General features: G+C 37.8%; 1 protein-coding gene across 1 annotated transcript; it reads right to left on the reverse strand.

Moving 5' to 3' along the window:
* Positions 1-341: 341 nt before the first annotated feature.
* Positions 342-15,921, reverse strand: LOC100377815 (uncharacterized). The gene is made up of 11 exons (XM_085492858.1): positions 15,785-15,921; positions 15,435-15,582; positions 13,906-14,019; positions 10,823-10,864; positions 9,605-9,771; positions 8,548-8,714; positions 7,870-7,998; positions 7,220-7,327; positions 2,142-2,260; positions 1,091-1,247; positions 342-532 (listed from the first exon to the last, which is right to left on the reverse strand). The coding sequence occupies exons 2-11, from the start codon at positions 15,535-15,537 to the stop codon at positions 409-411; spliced, it is 1,230 nt and encodes a 409-aa protein (XP_085348984.1). The 5' UTR covers positions 15,538-15,582; positions 15,785-15,921; the 3' UTR covers positions 342-408.
* Between the last annotated feature and the right edge of the window lie 4,156 nt (positions 15,922-20,077).

Consider the following 20,077-nt stretch of genomic DNA (forward strand, 5'->3'; position numbering starts at 1 on the left):
TATGCACTCAGGTAGTACGGTAACGCCTTGACCTTTGCTACACATTGGTCGATACTGTCATTGTACTTTGTTTACACCTGACGTTGTTCTCGTAAGTATTTGACTCCCGCATGCGGAGCACGTAATTGGAGACTTTGTGGTTAGTGCGTCTGTGTTTATGTATGTACATGTACCTATGTATGTGTCTATTCCACCGATATCTCAAGAACCAATAATCAGATTTCAATGAAACTTGGTACACAGATGCTCTGAGACATGGATATTAATATTAACCTGAATAGTTTTTGGTTGAACTGAGAAAATTGGGATGAGTACTATAACAGATAGCCATGAAGAGGTACTGTGTGTAAACCATAAACTACATTTATTGTATATTGCTCAATACTAATAGTATCTTTTCTTGCTAGTTTATGCGGAATAAACCAATTGTCCAGCTACTATAGTTTTCTGCAGATTTAATTCACTATCAAAAAGCAACAAGTCAGCTCTCTTGTTGACTTCTATTTTCCCAATGTGATCCAATTTTGCAATTCTGAAAAAAAAATGAATAACCGTCAATCAGGTTGACAGTAATTTTTATTTGAGACTTTTTCAGCAAAAAATGTTTTGAAGCATTTAACCCTAGCTACATAACTATTTCAACATCAATGTCTGAAATTTTTACCTTTCAAAATGTCTGCAAAGTGTCAACCAAGATATGTAGCCGAAGAGATTTTTATTAATTATTAGCTGGGTTTTAATTTGGCTAATAAATAAAATCCTCTAAATTTAAATCTACTTGAACATGTAAAATAATAATAATAGAATTCATTGTTTCACTGACAAATTCATGAATATGCACAAAAATCACTATACTGATAATGAAACTAAAAGTCAGTTAAAAAAAATGACTGCAGTATTCAGCTAATGCATTTTTTTAATTTTATTTGCCTCTACAGAAAAGTCACTGACACTCAGAACCCCCAGGGTAATTCTCACTACTACAAAATTTCTGTATTTTCACTGACTCACGAAATTTGCCAATAAACTCATATCTTGTGCAATTAATGCAGTTCACTGGCTGTGGTGGAAACAGCTGATGAGCACTCACCTGGCTGGCGTCTCGGTCACCATAGCAACTGCTTCTCCAATATTCAAACCAAGAGTTTCAACCAATGAATGGAATGCATCTTTTACTGAGCAGCAACTGCCTGCAATTGTCTCGCTGCCACTCAAATAAAGACATTTGCCATCAGCCGACACTTCCACTGTGGGGACAAAAAAATACAAACTGGTTAAGTTGTGTCTTTCAGTAATTGGGAAAATATTATCTCAAAAATAAATATTGTGGGGAGAATAATAACACTTAGTTTGTTAAAAATACATGTTGTACAAATAAACAGCAGACCATGAAATAAATTTTGTTGAATTTTTTTTCTCATATTTTCCATAATTTTTTTCCTAAGGCAATTTTAGTTTTGATGCAACCAGATTAGAACCAAAGGTTGATACAAAACTAAAAATTGACAACAATGGAAGCTTTCACTGAATACAAGAAATCATGAAATGAACATACAATTCATGCGTCAGAAACAGAGTCGCTAAATGCAAATGTTTGCATAACGCGAATTTTTTCTGGACTGTCACCTTCCATCCAATTATTACTTCAAGCAGAAAAAAATTAAATTAATAATAAGTTTATCACAAGAATATAGTAAGTATGGTGATGGTATCGTCCTTCACGTTGGTTGATGCAATCATCGTCTACGTGCATACTTAAAGGGGGGTGAAGCTACGCCACAAGACATTCCACGTTGCTAAGACCCGCACCACTGTACCACATATTTCTATGGGCTCTGTGCACGCTGCTGAGGAACACGGAACGCCGAGCGAAGAGCCTAATATGAAAAATCGAGTAAACAACAGGAACTCAACTTTGAAGTAATCCTGAACAATTAAATTTATATGCTTTACACACGCAGGGGTAATCTTGTTACACTGTTCAGGGGAGTCTCAACAACCATCCCAACGTACCGTTTTCTGAGAGATTTTCGGCGCTTGTTTTCACCGTAATGGTTGCCATGCGCTGAAAATTCCCGGATGTCCGCCCCCGAGAATTCCCATAATTTTATTATTTTATAATAAATATACAGTTTACGTACCATCTCTACCACAATATTTCACTTTCTTTCCCGGGTTTGATTCAGCCGTACAATCTGATATAAAGGCTACATTATTGATACTCCTTGTTTTCAAAAGTGTTGAAATAGTCAGAGGGTGACTGTAAAGAAAAACAAATGTTTTATTACTTCCTCATAATTTATTTATTCAGTTACCAACGAGATTTAAAGTGCCTGTGAAATGGCTGCTATTTTCACGCCTAAAATTATCCATTGATACATAAATATTATTAATTTTTATGTTTCTAAGCATGAATTATTTTTTTTAAGTGAAAAAATGTGTTTTAAACTCGGTCTACGGCAACTTTATTTTTGTGTATTTTAAAACGAGGCTCCTCATTAGCTTCTCATTTGCATACAGAAATTCCCCTTGTGACGTCAGAAGGGGAAGTCGCATGGCAGCTTGCATTGCCGATACGTGTAAATAAGGCAAATTTTCTCGTCTTTGACTAAGTTGTCACTTATGTACTTGTTCGTCGAGGAAGAATGGACCATAATGAACACATAGTATCAATTTTTGTTGCATGGGGTTGAGTTAGATGCGAAATATGTCTGTTCTGGTGTAGCTGGTCACCGTGATCATCACCGACATCGGCGCACACACTGTCGCTGGACAAAATAGAATTTGACATCGGAATTATCTCGTTATCTAGCAGGTTACTAGGCACGTCACTACACTGTTTTATTTCATCGATCGTCTGAGTAAAACTTTCAAAATTAAAATAAAAGAGAACATATTTTGACATTCTAAACATTAGACTATAGTGATCACTATAAAATAATTAAAAAAAACGACAAATCACAGTTAATAAAAAAAAAATGACAGCCGCATGGAAATAAATTGACATTTTTTTGAAATAGGTGAACGCGTCAGGTCACGACGAGGGCAAGTGCGTTAAAAGCGGCGTTTAATTGGATAACAAAAATAATCGAGATCGACACACATACAGATAAATTCAGAGTGGATTCGAGTTAGCGTGATCCATGGCATGATTGTCATAATTATAACATCATATTAAAACTTCATTTGGTGGAAACACATTGACCAAGCCCGGATTCTTATTTCATAAATTATTACGCAGATCAAGCTGCAAGCATGGAGGTAAAAAAAGAACAGAGGTGTGAATTCGACATTCAACACCAATCACCAAACAATTCAGAAACTTTTAGCCTTCGAAAATAAAAACAGTTAGCAGTGTGTAAGGGCTGTGTAATTTCCTGTTTGTCCAACGCTTCATTTTCGTGTCACTGTACAAAAGTATTGCTACCTTTTACTTAACAGGGACTAAATGGTCTCTATAAAACGATAATCAGGATCGCAAATTCTTCTGAAATTCGCCTCGGTGATCATGGGCTAGTCTGGAATCTATTTCTTTCAAAAGTGTTGCGCCAGGTTTACGTTGTCGGCGCTTCTCTTTAAACCTAGTTGTTTTTTTCATGGACGAGGACAGTTTTTCCACACAAAAAAAAGAATCTGAGGTTGAGTGGCTTTCGTCCACCGATGTCGCACCTTCGGATCGATTAGAAACGTGTGAATACTTACACTATGACTATACGTTTCACTGCAACTGCCCACAACACAACATCTAAAAACCCTCTCAAAAAAAAATAAAATAGACAAAAATAGAGAAAAATGTATATCGTTTATAGTATACTGAATGACCAGTGTTATTACGGCTCAGGGGTATGACATCCTCTCAAATTTTGGCATTTGGTGGCGCACTTTCGGCCAGAGTCGGAAATCCGGAAACAGTCGACCGTTTCAGGATAAGTGGACGTGGCTACAACATGTGAAATATCCAAAATTTACTTGGATACAAGTAATCATTTTCAGCAAAAAAATCAATAACTGCCCATTTCAGTGAGACACAGATCTAAAATGGGAAACGTGAGGGTGGGCATTGCACAGGCACTTTAAGATCACATGACAAAAATACAGACCATGTTTTGTTGCACCTTAACCTTTTCGCCACCAGTTCCCTCTTTTCGTGACAAATTCACAAAATAGTCCTGTGTATAGGTTGCACTTTCCTTCAGAAGAATGGGACAAAAACTTAAAATTTACTCAAATTTTGTCTGTCGGCTCCAAAATTAGGATCATTTCCAGAATATTGAAGAATACAAAAAAAAAGTGTAGAAAAATTTTGGTGAAAAAGTTTGGTGGTGAAAAGGTTAAAGGATACACTGAGATGTGATGCGTGATGAGGCTGCCCATGTAGTAGGCGTGATGAGGCTGCCCATGTAGTAGGCGTGATGAGGCTGCCCATGTAGTAGGCGTGATGAGGCTGCCCATGTAGTAAGCAAATAACACCGAATAAACGGCAAGGTAAAGACTATGTCTAATTATAGTAAATACGTACTGCGTGCGTGACTCGAACCGGCGCTCGCGTACGGCACCTAATCGCCTAGCTTCACGCCACTACACGTCTTCCCCTCGGCCACCGGGCATCCCCAAAAAAAGATGCTTAATAACCGAGCTTATTACGTGCAGAGAACATGAAACCCGTCCACGCGATCTGCGCCACACAGCGTGCCGTTTATTCGGTGTTATTTGCTTACTTTACTTCCTATGTCGACAGCAACTATGAGTTTAAAATTATTGCCCATGTAGTAGGCGTGATGAGGCTGCCCATGTAGTAGGCGTGATGAGGCTGCCCATGTAGTAGGCGTGATGAGGCTGCCCATGTAGTAGGCGTGATGAGGCTGCCCATGTAGTAGGCGTGATGAGGCTGCCCATGTAGTAGGCGTGATGAGGCTGCCCATGTAGTAGGCGTGATGAGGTTGCCCATGTAGTAGGCGTGATGAGGCTGCCCATGTAGTAGGCGTGATGAGGCTGCCCATGTAGTAGGCGTGATGAGGCTGCCCATGTAGTAGGCGTGATGAGGCTGCCCATGTAGTAGGCGTGATGAGGCTGCCCATGTAGTAGGCGTGATGAGGCTGCCCATGTAGTAGGCGTGATGAGGCTGCCCATGTAGTAGGCGTGAATAAATTAATAAAGTTGCACAATGAAATGTTAGTACCGGGGGTACTTTGTATTTATACACTGATGTTTTGTGTTGTTGTTTTTTTTAGACGTGGATTAGATGTATTATACACATGTATATAGATTAGTACCAAATAAATATCCTATTTGACAGCATGAATACTTGACACACTAGTCAAAAGATAGCTAATTAAAATGATTAATTATTATGCAAATTACATGCACAGATTAATTAGAATATACCTTTAGATCTGTACAAACTCATGTCAAGCTACATTCTCACACGTCTAAAAAACGCCGGTGTTAACACTGTTTTTTTGTTGTGCAATTATTAGATAATCTGCTCGCGATCTCACTTAGTAAAAACACCGGTGTTTGAGGATTGAATGCTGGCCTTCCACCTAATATTTTGTGTAGTTCATCCCAAAATGGTATAGTTTTCGGATCTCTACCGCTTCTGTAGTTGTGCTCATTCACTTCTCTGTACTTTACACGTAAAGTTTTGATCTTCCGTTGACATTGTAATGACGTTCTGTCCAACCCCTTTTCAGTCGCTTTCTCTGCAATCACAGCATATACTCTAGCATTCCTAGACGTTCGGCCCATCATTCTTTGAATATTTGATTCTCTCCATACAGATATCAGTAATCTTGTTTCTTTGTCTGACCAGTTAGACATTCGACCTGTAACCTCTGACGCCATCTTGTGTAATGACAAGCATAAATAAGTCGGTAATAAAGGGCGTTTGGCCGTCGTATTGTGTTCACACGGCACATTGCGTTGTGCAAGAGCCGGTGTGACAACGGCGTTTAGGATCTGGTCTACCCCTTTTACAATGGTGCCAAAAACGACGACGTCACAATGGCGTATTCTGTTCACACAAGCATTTTAACAACATTCTCAAATAAAAGGCGTTGTGACAACGGCTTATTTCGTCCAGTGAGAACACCACTTAAGTTTCAATGCAAGTGTGCAAACAGATGTAAAGATAAACAATAAACATCCTAAAACTAATTATTATGCAAATTACCTAATTAACATGCACAGATTTCTACCTAAATCGAATCAGGTTAGGTGTTCATAATATAGTAGAATTGTGCCTAGTTTCTAAGTGGTTCTTGAGATATCAGAGAAAACTTGATACACAGACACACATGCATGTTTACTTTGTGTAAAGAGGAGCGAAAAATTGGAAGCTGAAATGATCGACAACATTCAATAAAATCATTGAAAATTCAGTACATATTTCCCACAATTCATACAAATTTTTATAACCAAATACTTCACATAATAGTCTTTTTGTTTGTTTCTTTATTTATTTGTTTGTTTATTATTGTTACATATAATAATATATCAGTGCCTCAAAGAGGTTTTATGAACTGTATGTGTCAAAGGGGAGAATGCATCAGGTGAAAACACCTATACAAGGCATTCTCTCTAAAATAATTTTAGTACATTCATTAATTATGAAGAATACTTAGGTATACCCAGTATCAAACAGAAGCTGAAAATAGCATTTTCTACCAAAAATGACAAAAATATTCACCAAAAATAGAGAATTGAAGATATAATCACAAAAAGAACAAATCAGACAGAGGTTCACCCAAAGTTTTCAAGAAGAAGATGGAAATGTAAATGAAACTGGTCACTGGTAGCATAGTGGTTTTCGCATCAGACTCAAGTTAAAATCCTACCTTAGGCTGAACATCGAAGGGTCGACCCATACCCTGGGTGAGTGTGACACAGACTCTATGGGAAGGCCAATTTCACTGGCCGAGATTCATTCACTAACGAATGCGGCTTCGCAAGAACCTTGGTTAAGGTCCGCAGGTGCTTGTGTTCGACCGAGCCTGGTTGACGCCAGGATAGCGCATTAAATTGCCATTTGATAGGAAGATGGCTGCACAGCCCTGTCATGTAGTCCCAAATATGGATATGACTTCTGTGGCAAAAATGCACTATGTGTCAGCAGAGACAACAGTGACATTCAATGTCCAGAACTGTCGCCTGGCACAAAAAACATTAATAAAAAAAAGAGCTAGAAAATTTTATTTTTAAAAAAAGAATTTAAACTTACACATGACGCATATCACCAATGACTTCAACTGATGGTGGTGTCAATCCACTATATTTGTCCAACTTGGGAAATACTTCAGTCAAACCAAAATTTACCAAACTTGGATTCCTTAAAAAAAAAAGTTAATGATGTAAATGCTGTGTCTAAAGTGGGACATAAATGAGACACAAATTTTCCAAATAAGGAAAAAGACCAACACTTTGGAATCTGTCACCATAACGCCATAAGTTTCAGCGTGCCGTAATTTTGCGGTATTTTACGTAGTATTTTCATCCTACCATATTAGGAAATACAAATTCCAAATATGGAATGATTATGTGCATAAGCGTCCTCTAATAATAAAAACAAACATAGCTGCCACCAGCCAGAGTTTGACCGGACTCCATACAAAGAAGTGATTCTGTTCTAAACTTTTTAGATTTCGGCATTCCCATGATGTATCCGTGGTAGAAAAAGATGTATAATAATAAGGTTATAACGAAGATACCTCAAAATATGCACTCAGACAGTACGCTGTTGCATCGACCTCCGCTGCACGTCAATCGATACTGCCACTGTACTGTCTTCGTGCATACTAGGTATCTTCGTAATAACCTTATAGTAATAATGACGGTATTCATCATTTCTATCAGTTGTAAACAATCGTTTACCTGTGGTGAAAAGTACAGACGTTGAATATATGTGTGATGTGGAACTGTACTGACGGGTCGGTTTGCAGTGCACCAAGTATGTCATCTTCTGTGGCTATTTTGTCATGGCCAAGGGATGGAACAATACCTCTGGAAATAAAAAAAAATAATAATAAATAATCAAAGATCTTAAAAATGAACTGACAGCCATTTTTTTTTCTTTTCATGTCCTATAGGACTGCCTGTGTATGTATTGTTTATTATATTTATTTATTGTATTTATTATCAACATTTATTTTGCAAAAACTTCATTTTTACATTGATTAGAAAATCATGCCAAAAAAAGTTTTGAAAGTAAGATTTATGTTATTCTCATGTGTGAGTAAATGATTATAATATTATGTACATATCAAAATATGTTTTATTTTTGTTTATTTTTAGCAAATTATTGAACAAAAAATATGTTGACAAGAAAATTACATTACATGGATTAGAAAATCATGCCAAAGAACAAAATCGGAATTTGTTTGTTACAACAAATGATTGATCAGAAAACAATTTTTTCATGGTGGAAAAGCTTCGGTATTTTGCGAACTGACAGGTGGTAGTGTAGTAACCCTGTAGGGTACTGCCTCACAGGTCTGTATCCTCAGTGTCAACATGGAATACAATATTTTATAACTTGTTTGGCTGACTCACCTTTCATGAAGCAGTTTTATTCTCTGATAATCTGATTTCCTATCAACATGGGGACTTATAGTCATAACTTTACAGCTCGGCATTGAATCTAACAGCCTGGTAAACTCTGTAATGTCCATCTCATTGTCGCTTTCTGGAAGACCCCCTAAGTCATTGACAATTGGTCCCTGGATAGTGTAACAAATATGCGAGTGATGTTGTTGCAACATGTATTCAATAATGCATCCCATATGATAAACAATGCAAAGATTTAGTTTGCACAAAATCTAAACATGGACTGTGCAAAAACCATTGCCATTTAATATAAAAGCATTACAGTCCCCATATTGCATGCATGCAAAATGCATGTTGGTTTTGGGCAGATATGTCACATAATGAACACGACAGAGCATAAGGTCTCATGCCACTAATCAACACATGCCACAATCAATTTAAATGCCTTGCAAGAACCAATGAAATTTTTTAAATATTTATTTTCTCAGGTGCTCCCTGTTTGAGGGCGTGATCACCTGGGTCAAAGGTGTGGTCTTTTGTTTACTACTTAGCGGCTGTGTACCTGTGGGTTTATTCTGTGTGTAATTGGATGTTCTAATCTTTGTGTTTTTCCAGTGATTTCTCTAGGTGCAATCCAAATACAGTAGGTGTGTCTTGTTTACCTGAGATTTGTAAAAGTTTGAGCTGGCCAACATGTTAGTTTTTTTCATGCAGTTGATTACTGGCATGTTGATTTCCCATTTTTGAGCAATGTTTTCAACTTTGTTCATCATTTTCATATAGCAATCTTGTCATATGTTAACATTGTCGTCTATGGAGTTTCACCTGCTACTAAGTTTTTCATACATTTGTAGCAATGTACCCGAGTTTGAATGATATTTGTTGTACCAATGAATGAGTGCGCGCTCCCACAAAGGACGTTCCTGCCACCGTAAGTTCAAGACATCTAATTTAATGCTACCAAGTATATAGAACAAATATATAATACAACTTATGTAACCTAAAAACAAAAGAATCATTATATAAACTGTGGTGGCACTGTTTACTCAAGATCCAATCTTACCTCTGCATGTATGCCTTCACAGATAGCACCATTACCAGGCTTTCCTATTATGATTTCAAGTGTTTGAATAATTTCAAATGTTTCGGATTTTTTGTTATCCTTTGGTAACACCATGGTAGCAAGAAACGAGGTGACTCCTAACTTGGGAAACAGCTTCTGTGGATATTCTGAAATAAGATTTGGTGAGGAACAGATGAAACTAAACATGACAGAATTTAACCTTGATTAATAGGCAGTGATCTTTATTTAGTATTTTCACATGCAGGACATTTGTGCAATCACTCTGACAAAGCAATATAGGCTTCACACAACTATTGGAATTTGTGAATCAGCATGGGGGTCTATTTTGCTTGTGTATTTCAGACATTATTATTGAACACAACACTAGAATAACTAAGCCTTAAGATTAGTGAGTGAAATTTTAGAAAAAAACAACAACTGGTTTTGAAATGCCGGACTGACACATTTAGAGTAACTATTGTAAAACCATTTATTTTCACCGACATTTAATTTCACTATTATGATATTTTGAGCATATGCACTGGGTTTTAATTTCAAGAATTTATAAGGGAAACAAAGAGTTTTATTGTTATTTTAGAATTAATTTAGCAGATTTTACTCATCAGCGAAAATAACGAAATTAAACACAGTGAATAATTATGCATTTGCAGTACTCAGCTAGATAACATTTCGGTTGAAATAACTGCATTTTTAGGACTTTCAATGTGATGATGTTGATTTTAAGCAAAAGTTGAAGAATATTGTGTTCTGGTTTACATCATGTGGTACTTACACTGGATAACATGGCATAACATATACAAAGTGTATTGATCATGGAAATAAGCAAAAATAAAACCCAGTGAATTAATTAATCCTTTTACAGTATATTAACCTCTTGAGTGCCATTGCCAACTTTTGGCACCATCTACAAAAATTTTTTGTACAGTCTGCTTCTCTTTTAATGAAAAGTTGATAAAAATTGACAAACCTTTTGATCAAAAACTAAAAACAATATCTAAAACTGTCTGTACGGTCCAAAATATGATGATATTTAGTGAAAATTTTACAAAATGTGGAAATATTTGCACTAAATTTTTAAAAATATCTAGCACTCTAAAGGTTAGCTATAACTCTGCGCTGAATAATCAACTCGTCTGATGCTTGTTTACTGCCTAGTAACAGATTATAGAGACTAATTCTCAATAAAATAGTACCTACCTGGATATTTCCAGTACTTATCCAAGTCTAAGCCATCTGGTCCTAAAAATAATTTAAGACATATGAAATAATGTTTATGTTAGTACATGTCTTCATTTTTATGAAAATTTGATACATAGTTTAGAATATAAACATCCTGGCTATATGTGGTTCAGTGAAGCGGCACTAATCGTTCACACACACTGATGCTAAGTAGAGATCGTACACTTTTTAAGATGGTGGTGCTCAAAAATTTTGCTGAATTTGGTTAACCGATGGTTGTGTGCGATTGTTTCATATCATGTAAGAGGTGTGTATTTTAGAAACAAATCTGGTACTGTATTATTTGGTGCAAAGTGACAAAAGTTGAATTTGATGTTTAAAGTCAAAGGTCAAAATAATAATAGAGGATATCTAATGAGTGACGTCTACGAAAAAATATTTCATCAATCAAGTTGTCAATATATTTCTGGGTATAGCAATACATTGGCAATCTGTTTCAAAATTTTGTGGTAATTCTTTCTGTGGTATCACATAGTTCACAAGAGATTGGCAAACAGTATAGTCGGAGAAAGCATCCTGTGTTTGGAGAATTAGAAATGACAGGGTCCACAAATGGCAATTTTAATGCATTATCCTGGCGTCAACCAGGCTTGGTCAAACAAAAGCATCTGCGGACCTTAACCCTAAAGTCGCATTCGTTAGTGAATGAATCTCAGCCAGTGGAATTGGCCTTCCCATTGAGTCTGTGGCACACTCACCCAGGGTAGGGGTCGACCCATTTGATGTTCAGTCTAAGGTAGGATTTGAACTTAGGTCTACCGATCATAAGTCTGATGCAAAAACCACTATGCTACCAGTGTCCAGTGACAGGGTCCACAAATTTGATATTAAAGGACAAAAAAAATATTTGACAACATAAATTACTGTAAAATATGTATTAGAAGCTATGGCTTCTTTTAAAATGGTACAATGCAACAGAGGGGATGCGGCTTCAATTAGAGCATCTACACATATGAGAAATTGTGAATGTTTGGTTCTTAATTATTCAAAAAGAATTGGTGCAACTTATATTAGCTAGAGATGCGGCTTCTAAAACAGATTTTACGGTAATCTCTCACCCCCTTGGTTATTATCACCAAATTATTACTGATGATGCAGACAACATAGCATACTGATGATGCACAGAAAGCATAGCATACTGATGATGCACAGAAAGCATAGCATACTGATGATGCACAGACAGCATAGCATACTGATGATGCACAGACAGCATAGCATACTGATGATGCACAGAAAGCATAGCACACTGATCATGCACAGACAGCATAGCACACTGATCATGCACAGACAGCATAGCACACTGATGATGCACAGAAAGCATAGCATACTGATGATGCACAGAAAGCATAGCATACTGATGATGCACAGAAAGCATAGCATACTGATGATGCACAGACAGCATAGCATACTGATGATGCACAGACAGCATAGCATACTGATGATGCACAGACAGCATAGCATACTGATGATGCACAGACAGCATAGCATACTGATGATGCACAGAAAGCATAGCATACTGATGATGCACAGAAAGCATAGCATACTGATGATGCACAGAAAGCATAGCATACTGATGATGCACAGAAAGCATAGCATACTGATGATGCACAGAAAGCATAGCATACTGATGATGCACAGAAAGCATAGCATACTGATGATGCACAGAAAGCATAGCATACTGATGATGCACAGAAAGCATAGCATACTGATGATGCACAGAAAGCATAGCATACTGATGATGCACAGAAAGCATAGCATACTGATGATGCACAGAAAGCATAGCATACTGATGATGCACAGAAAGCATAGCATACTGATGATGCACAGAAAGCATAGCATACTGATGATGCACAGAAAGCATAGCATACTGATGATGCACAGAAAGCATAGCATACTGATGATGCACAGACAGCATAGCATACTGATGATGCACAGACAGCATAGCATACTGATGATGTACAGAAAGCATAGCATACTGATGATGCACAGACAGCATAGCATACTGATGATGCACAGACAGCATAGCATACTGATGATGCACAGACAGCATAGCATACTGATGATGCACAGACAGCATAGCATACTGATGATGCACAGACAGCATAGCATACTGATGATGCACAGACAGCATAGCATACTGATGATGCACAGACAGCATATCATACTGATGATGCACAGACAGCATATCATACTGATGATGCACAGACAGCATAGCATACTGATGATGCACAGACAGCATAGCATACTGATGATGCACAGAAAGCATAGCATACTGATGATGCACAGAAAGCATAGCATACTGATGATGCACAGACAGCATAGCATACTGATGATGCACAGAAAGCATAGCATACTGATGATGCACAGACAGCATAGCATACTGATGATGCACAGAAAGCATAGCATACTGATAATGCACAAACAGCATAGCATACTGATGATGCACAGAAAGCATAGCATACTGATAATACACAGAAAGCATAGCATACTGATGATGCACAGACAGCATAGCATACTGATAATGCAGACAGCATAGCATACTGATGATGCACAGACAGCATAGCATACTGATGATGCACAGACAGCATAGCATACTGATAATGCACAGACAGCATAACATACTGATGATGCACATAAAGCATAGCATACTGATGATGCACATAAAGCATAGCATACTGATGATGCACAGACAGCATAGCATACTGATGATGCACAGACAGCATAGCATACTGATGATGCACAGAAAGCATAGCATACTGATGATGCACAGACAGCATAGCATACTGATGATGCACAGACAGCATAGCATACTGATGATGCACAGAAAGCATAGCATACTGATGATGCACAGAAAGCATAGCATGCTGATGATGCACAGAAAGCATAGCATACTGATGATGCACAGAAAGCATAGCATACTGATGATGCACAGACAGCATAGCATACCGATGATACACAGAAAGCATAGCATACTGATGATGCACAGAAAGCATAGCATACTGATGATGCACGGACAGCATACCGTACCAATGATGCCTTACCTTCAGTGCGTCCCACTCCATGGTTATGAATGTCAATAAAACCTGGCGTTACAATATCAGCAGTATAATGGTGATCGACTGACTCTGGTTGAAAGTCAGCTTTATCCAATATTTCTAGAAAAACAAACAATTTAAATCTTTAAAGAAAATCCTGTTGAGCTCTTGAAATCAAAACTTGTAAAATGTTAATATTTGTTTCCTTTGAAAAAGGCAGTGATTTTTCTAGCCCTGGGCACAGTCCAACCTACAGGACTGTACTGAGAGCTGCATTCTAAATTACACTAATATGAAAACATCACAGAAATATTTTACAAACATTGTACCGGTAAAAAGCGAAGCAAAACAACTCCTTCGCTTAGTCTCCAAGGACGGTTACAGTGAGTGTAAAGTAATAATGGGCCATTCCAGTTTATATCTGCACGCCCCCATGTTGATGAGTTTGTGTGTTTACTTTATACAGGGTATAATTTCTATGGGTGTATAAGTCATACAAAGTTTTATTTCTAAATCACCATTCACCATACAGTAATGGAAATCCAAAACTATAGGTCCTACTTACAGTGTTGATGAGTTCCTTTGTGACACCATACAGAGTAGGATTTCCAAATATAACTCTCATCCACAGTCGACTGTGTCTCATCATATGCTAATTTACCAAGTTCAAAATTGTATATCTGATAATGGAAATCCAAACTAGTCCTGATTCACGGTGTTGATGAGCTCATTTGTCCCACAATCATTATCTATTTCATACTGGCCCAATACAGTCAGAATTCCAAGTTTTTTTAGTCATAGAGTGTTGGAAATCCAACCTCATCAACCGGTATGTGGTGAGATAAGCTAGGCCATATTTTATTTTGCAGCCATAACTGCCTGGATTTCCAGAATTTTTTTTTCCATACTCGTCTGGATTTTTGGATTCTGTTTTTCCATATACAGTTGGAAATCCGGGGTATTTTCCCCATCATACAGTGCTGGAAATCTGACCTCATCAACAGGGGGGTGCAGATTTAAACTGGAATGGCCCAATATTACGACTGTTTCCCAGAATTGGTACGAGGGCAACCATTTCCAAAGCCAAAATTCATATAGGCATCAATGTCTCGGTGAAGCCTTGAATTTGCATAGATATGTGTGTGCACTCCCCAATTATATACGTAATATATATATTGTATATGCACTTCCTAAGGTAACCTATAGTTAATATCTAGAGGGGGCCTGTACAATTGAATTGGAGGGCTTAGGGTGAGGGTAAGAGTTAGGATTAGGGGTGTAGGGTACAAAAGGAACACTACTGTAAACATTGTGCAGTATCTCAAGTTCAAAGTTCAAGCTTTGCATATTATGATTATGAATCATTTCTTAATGAAAAGGGCAAGAATTTAACATATGTTGTGTATTATTTTCAATAATATGGTTGCAAAATATAGAATATCAGGAAGCAGAAATTCCAAATGTACCATTCATTTGACCTCTGACCTTCAGACTCATCACTCGGCAGCAGATGGGCCGCCCACATATATTCATACCTGTAATAGTTTCATTGCGTATTAGTATATGGAAATTTCCTTCTTTTACTCTTCCTCCAGGGCACACTAGACGCTTACACGACACACATACAGTAGACGGCATATCTCCATTTGATGCTATGTACACCACATGCGCTCGGAACGTTTCCTGGATAATAAAAAATGACCTAAAGTGGGATCGGCATAGCTGTGGAATCATAGCCCTATGTTGCCGACCGCATTATTTACGTGACTGACTCTGGCCGGCCCATAGGGCTATGGGGCCTTGTGCGACTGAATACCGGTTAAAATCCACATGCCAAATTTGGTCGTCGCGAAAATCACATTTTAAGACCTTCGAAAGTACTCACTATGTTTATTTACTTCCAAACAATGACCAGAACCTATCTGCGCTGTGAAATGATGACGGTGGTCATAAAAATTGACTTTATTTACCGTACACCGAGTCGCAGAATAACAAGACGAAAGACGCCATTTTGGACTACAGAGTTACGCGAGACCTATAGCAAATTACGCGAGACCTATAATTTTGTACCACGTGACCGAAATCAGTAGATAAATTGCGTTTATGCAACTAGTTTCTATTATTAAACAAAAATCATACAATTATAAATACTGTATGTGATTGCTTTGTTGGAACAATTAGAATAACGGGAAGAGTGAGTTTTATTCTTCCACCACTGTATCACATGACCGCCAAACGAGATTATATTTATTCTGCGCTAGGGAGTGTGGGATGTCAATGGCTGTCGTTTTCTCGTAATTTGCTTGGTTTCCGCGGTAATTGTAAAATATCACAAATTATTGCTTATTTATAAACACAAATTGCAAACAAAAGTTTGTATGTTATTCATCCAGCTATCAATTCACAATAAAGGTATGTCACACCATCGTAATCGAAAGCAAAAGCGATTTAATTTACGTATGCCAGATTTCTGTTTTTAAACGGTGATAGATCCCGTAGCTCGATGTTCGACGTACAACAAAATTAAAAAAAAGACGTCCAAATGAAATTGTTTGGGCGAAATTCGATTGTAGGTCGCACCAAAGAGCTACGGAACCGCAGCTAGGATCGGCATAGTTTAGTCAGTCGCCGGTACATTCTCCTACTACTCATATAATAACACAAGGTAGGAAAGCGTTGACATCGAAACTTCCCGAAAATAACACGATTTTCCAAATTATATTTTGATCCGCTTCACATAACTCAAGCATGACATCGGTAGAAACTATCGATCGACTTGCGTTACCTTTATTCGAACTAAAACGAGTTAAATCCTGTGAAAATCGAAACACCCGAGCAATATGAATCAACCCATCTACGCGGAAATTTTGAAGCAGAGGCCCGAGCATGCGCAGTTCCAAACATGCGCAATTCCAAACATATACGCATGAGTGAGTGTATCGATTGTTCATTTTCGTATAATTTAATTTCTTTCTTTTTTTTTTCGCACGCCATATTTCAGAATTCTTGGAGGTGTAGTATCCGTGGTAAATGTCAGCCAAACGAGTCAGTGTAGACAACGTTTTTGTTTTTGTGCAACTTAATGTAATCGATATGCTACTATGTAGTATTAGTATTTTAGTTTTATTTTAGAATATTTAATCGAAAATTAAATGTTTTATTTGGTAGTCGTATATATTTTGCTAATCCACCGCGTTAGATGACGTGTAGATGATGACGTGTATTCCAGACTGATGTATCAGTTTTTCTAGTTCTATGGGATATGATGGCGGCTAAAACGAGTTCCGAACCGTGACAGCGTGCATGCCTGTGATTCTAGACGTAATATTACTGACTTATTTGGATTTTCAGTATTTCAAATTTGTTCAACTATTGAGTTTAAAATTAAAGTCCGACATTCAATTTATTCAGATTTGTCAACTTAAACTAACCTGTTGACGTACAAGTGTATTTTACGCCATATTCGCGTCCCACTCATTAACTAGTACAATTTTAGTGTTTATTTTCATTTTTTTAAATAATTGTGTATGACGTTTGAGGTGTTGCATGATAGTAAATGGCGACCAAGAATGTTTGGAACAGCACATTCTAGTATATTGTATTCGAAATTCAAGGATGCAAGGGTTTCTTGGATTGCGACCACCTGTATTCATGGTCTGTGCTAACATTACGTTTATTGAATGGCACCACCACGCGCTTGCTGGGAGGGGGTTAGTTCTCGACGAACATATTTTAATGAAGGTTACTTCTCTCCTTTTTTCTTGGGTGAGCACTTTTGTAGAGTCCAATGTCTAATACTGTATGTCGGTATTATTCCCCAAAATGAAATTACCCAACTAAAATTAATTGTGGGAATATTTGCTCCAGCCATCAGTAAAATGGCGAAGTTATGACTTGACTACGACTACCCAACAGAACATCCATCCTATCAGTATTCATTATGCTGTCGTTGACCTTTTTAGAAACGTTAGAAGTTTTTCTCCCTGCCATTTTAATTTCACTTGTAACTCAACGGAAACACTCGACCTAGAAAAACATATTTATAATGTTTTAGAAATTGTTACTTAACGTTTGTGTTCATAAACATTGATTTTCCCACAATCCAATGCGCTCTTCAAATGGAAATCAAAAGTATGAGGTTTGACCTGGGCGCAAATTGCACAGATTACCGCCGGTTACTCCTTCGATACCTTCCAATCACATGAAAATTACCCAATTAAAGCTTGAAAACGTGCCAGTTCGCACTCGTTGATCTGCACAACAGTAAAAGTCGCCATCTTTGTTTATATGATACCCATATATCTCGCAGATGCGCAGCGCGACGACTACCGCGCTTTAAAATTGTTAGTGTTTGGTCCACATTTTCATAATGACCAGTTATAACCAACTATAACGCCGCAATGACAGTGATAACCAGATTTGCATATTCATAATCCCAAGACTGTACAATAAAAGATAAACTTAATATTGTGACGTTAAATGCGGGGGGGGGGGGCCTTTATGGGGCTACACCGTATTCAGGATCGGGGAGCTTGTCTTTAATACCGGTCTAATAGTCTTTGTCTTTGGTAGCGTGCTTATCTTATAAGTCTCCTCCTTCTCGGCTCGTCCGCTGTCACAGGGTGGGGATCGTTTGGTGAATGTATATCACCACAACTGAGACTGTGCAGAGAAAGAAATATACCAGTAACGATTATAACAAATCAACACAACACAATATATACGGTTTCCTGTACTTTAATAAACAAATAACAGGGATGCTGGTCACTGGAACCAGCAATGAAGGGAATACACTGTAAAATAAAATAAATTAGAGACTTGATCGATGCTGCAGGGAACACTCCACTCTCCATTGGACAGAAATGTGCAATGTTGCGTTCCTTTGTATCTGGCACACTGTCGACGCAGCTGCACTACCATTTAAACTCGTGCTCTGTGTCCAGGGAGTATCGGCAACTGCACTGCTATCTGCTGCTACTGGTAGCACTGGTACAACGGGAGTAGTTCAGGCAGTGAGCTTCAGTGGTTCCTGTTGATCAGCAGGGATTACTGCACAGCACGTCTGCATATGTACCCCTGTATAGGGTACAGCTCACTGGAGTCAGGAATCAGCATCACAAGATGTTACAGGATCAAGTCAGGTCACCTTCCTGACTAGAGATTTTCCCTTATGTCTCAACTTAAATACCCTAGCTAATTTATGGCCATGCAAATAATAAAATGTATATAACGAAATGATTGGTTATCTCGAAATAGCCGACAAATCAGTGTACAGAGGATGCCAATTTTGGTAGTGGAATAAACCACTCTTAATCCAAGCTCTACCAATTTAAAGTAGGAGACTCGGGTCAATGATGTCATATCTATTTTCATTGCCAACAACACTGGGCTCAGCACATTCCAAGGTATTTCACAATCACCATGTCACTGTCTGAGCCATACCATTATGCCACAGGGAGAGAAGGGTGTATGTATCTCAAATTCTGCTGACAACACAATCCAATGACTGTATCAGCAGTCTTAAAAATAAACATGTGCAATGGGTTGTTGCAAAGTATCCAAACATGTGCGCTTTTCATTCACACAGCCAGGGCTCTGTACTTTTAACTTACAATTTATGTCACAATATGTATATATGCATGGATGTATGATATAGTGAAACGTCGAATTTTCTTAAAGTTGTTTGCGAGATGTGTAAATACGCAGACGATTTCATAGTTCCATAATCCACAGTCCCTCAACGTATACTAATACTTGTACATGTATCATAAACCGATTATTTTGAAACAAAAAAACTACGCTCAGCGAAAGAAGGGAGGTGGAAGGTGGTGGAGGGGTGGGCTATGTTTTTGAAGGCTTTGAAGGGCGCATGAAAAAAATACGAATAAAACAATTTCTCACCAGACCCCCCCCCCTCCCCGTCGTAAATCCTGCCCCTTTTCTTAGATTATGGAATTATGAAATCGTCTGCGTATTTACACATCTCACAAACAACTTTAAGAACAATTCGACGTTTGGTATATTGTAAACATTAAACAGTACATTCAACAACCGATTTCTTTGACAAGACTAAGTTTTTAGTTTAGTGTGCTATATTACAGCATGTTTCGTCGGAAAAATCACTAAAAAGTAGATTTCGCAATTTGTACCATGTGTGGCGCTATTCAGCGCTAGTGCG

Source organism: Saccoglossus kowalevskii, chromosome 18 (assembly GCF_978046115.1).
Source record: "Saccoglossus kowalevskii chromosome 18, keSacKowa6.1, whole genome shotgun sequence".
Lineage (NCBI taxonomy): Eukaryota > Metazoa > Hemichordata > Enteropneusta > Harrimaniidae > Saccoglossus > Saccoglossus kowalevskii.

Bases quoted from the DNA above. Each gene is read 5' to 3' on its own strand.
- LOC100377815 (XM_085492858.1), bottom strand. From the start codon at position 15,537: ATGCCGTCTACTGTATGTGTGTCGTGTAAGCGTCTAGTGTGCCCTGGA. The intron at 8,715-9,604 runs GTAAGATTGGAT...TACACTATCCAG, and splicing joins GTGAAGGCATACATGCAGAG to GGACCAATTGTCAATGACTT. The intron at 2,261-7,219 runs GTAAGTTTAAAT...TTTTCTTTACAG, and splicing joins ATTGGTGATATGCGTCATGT to TCACCCTCTGACTATTTCAA.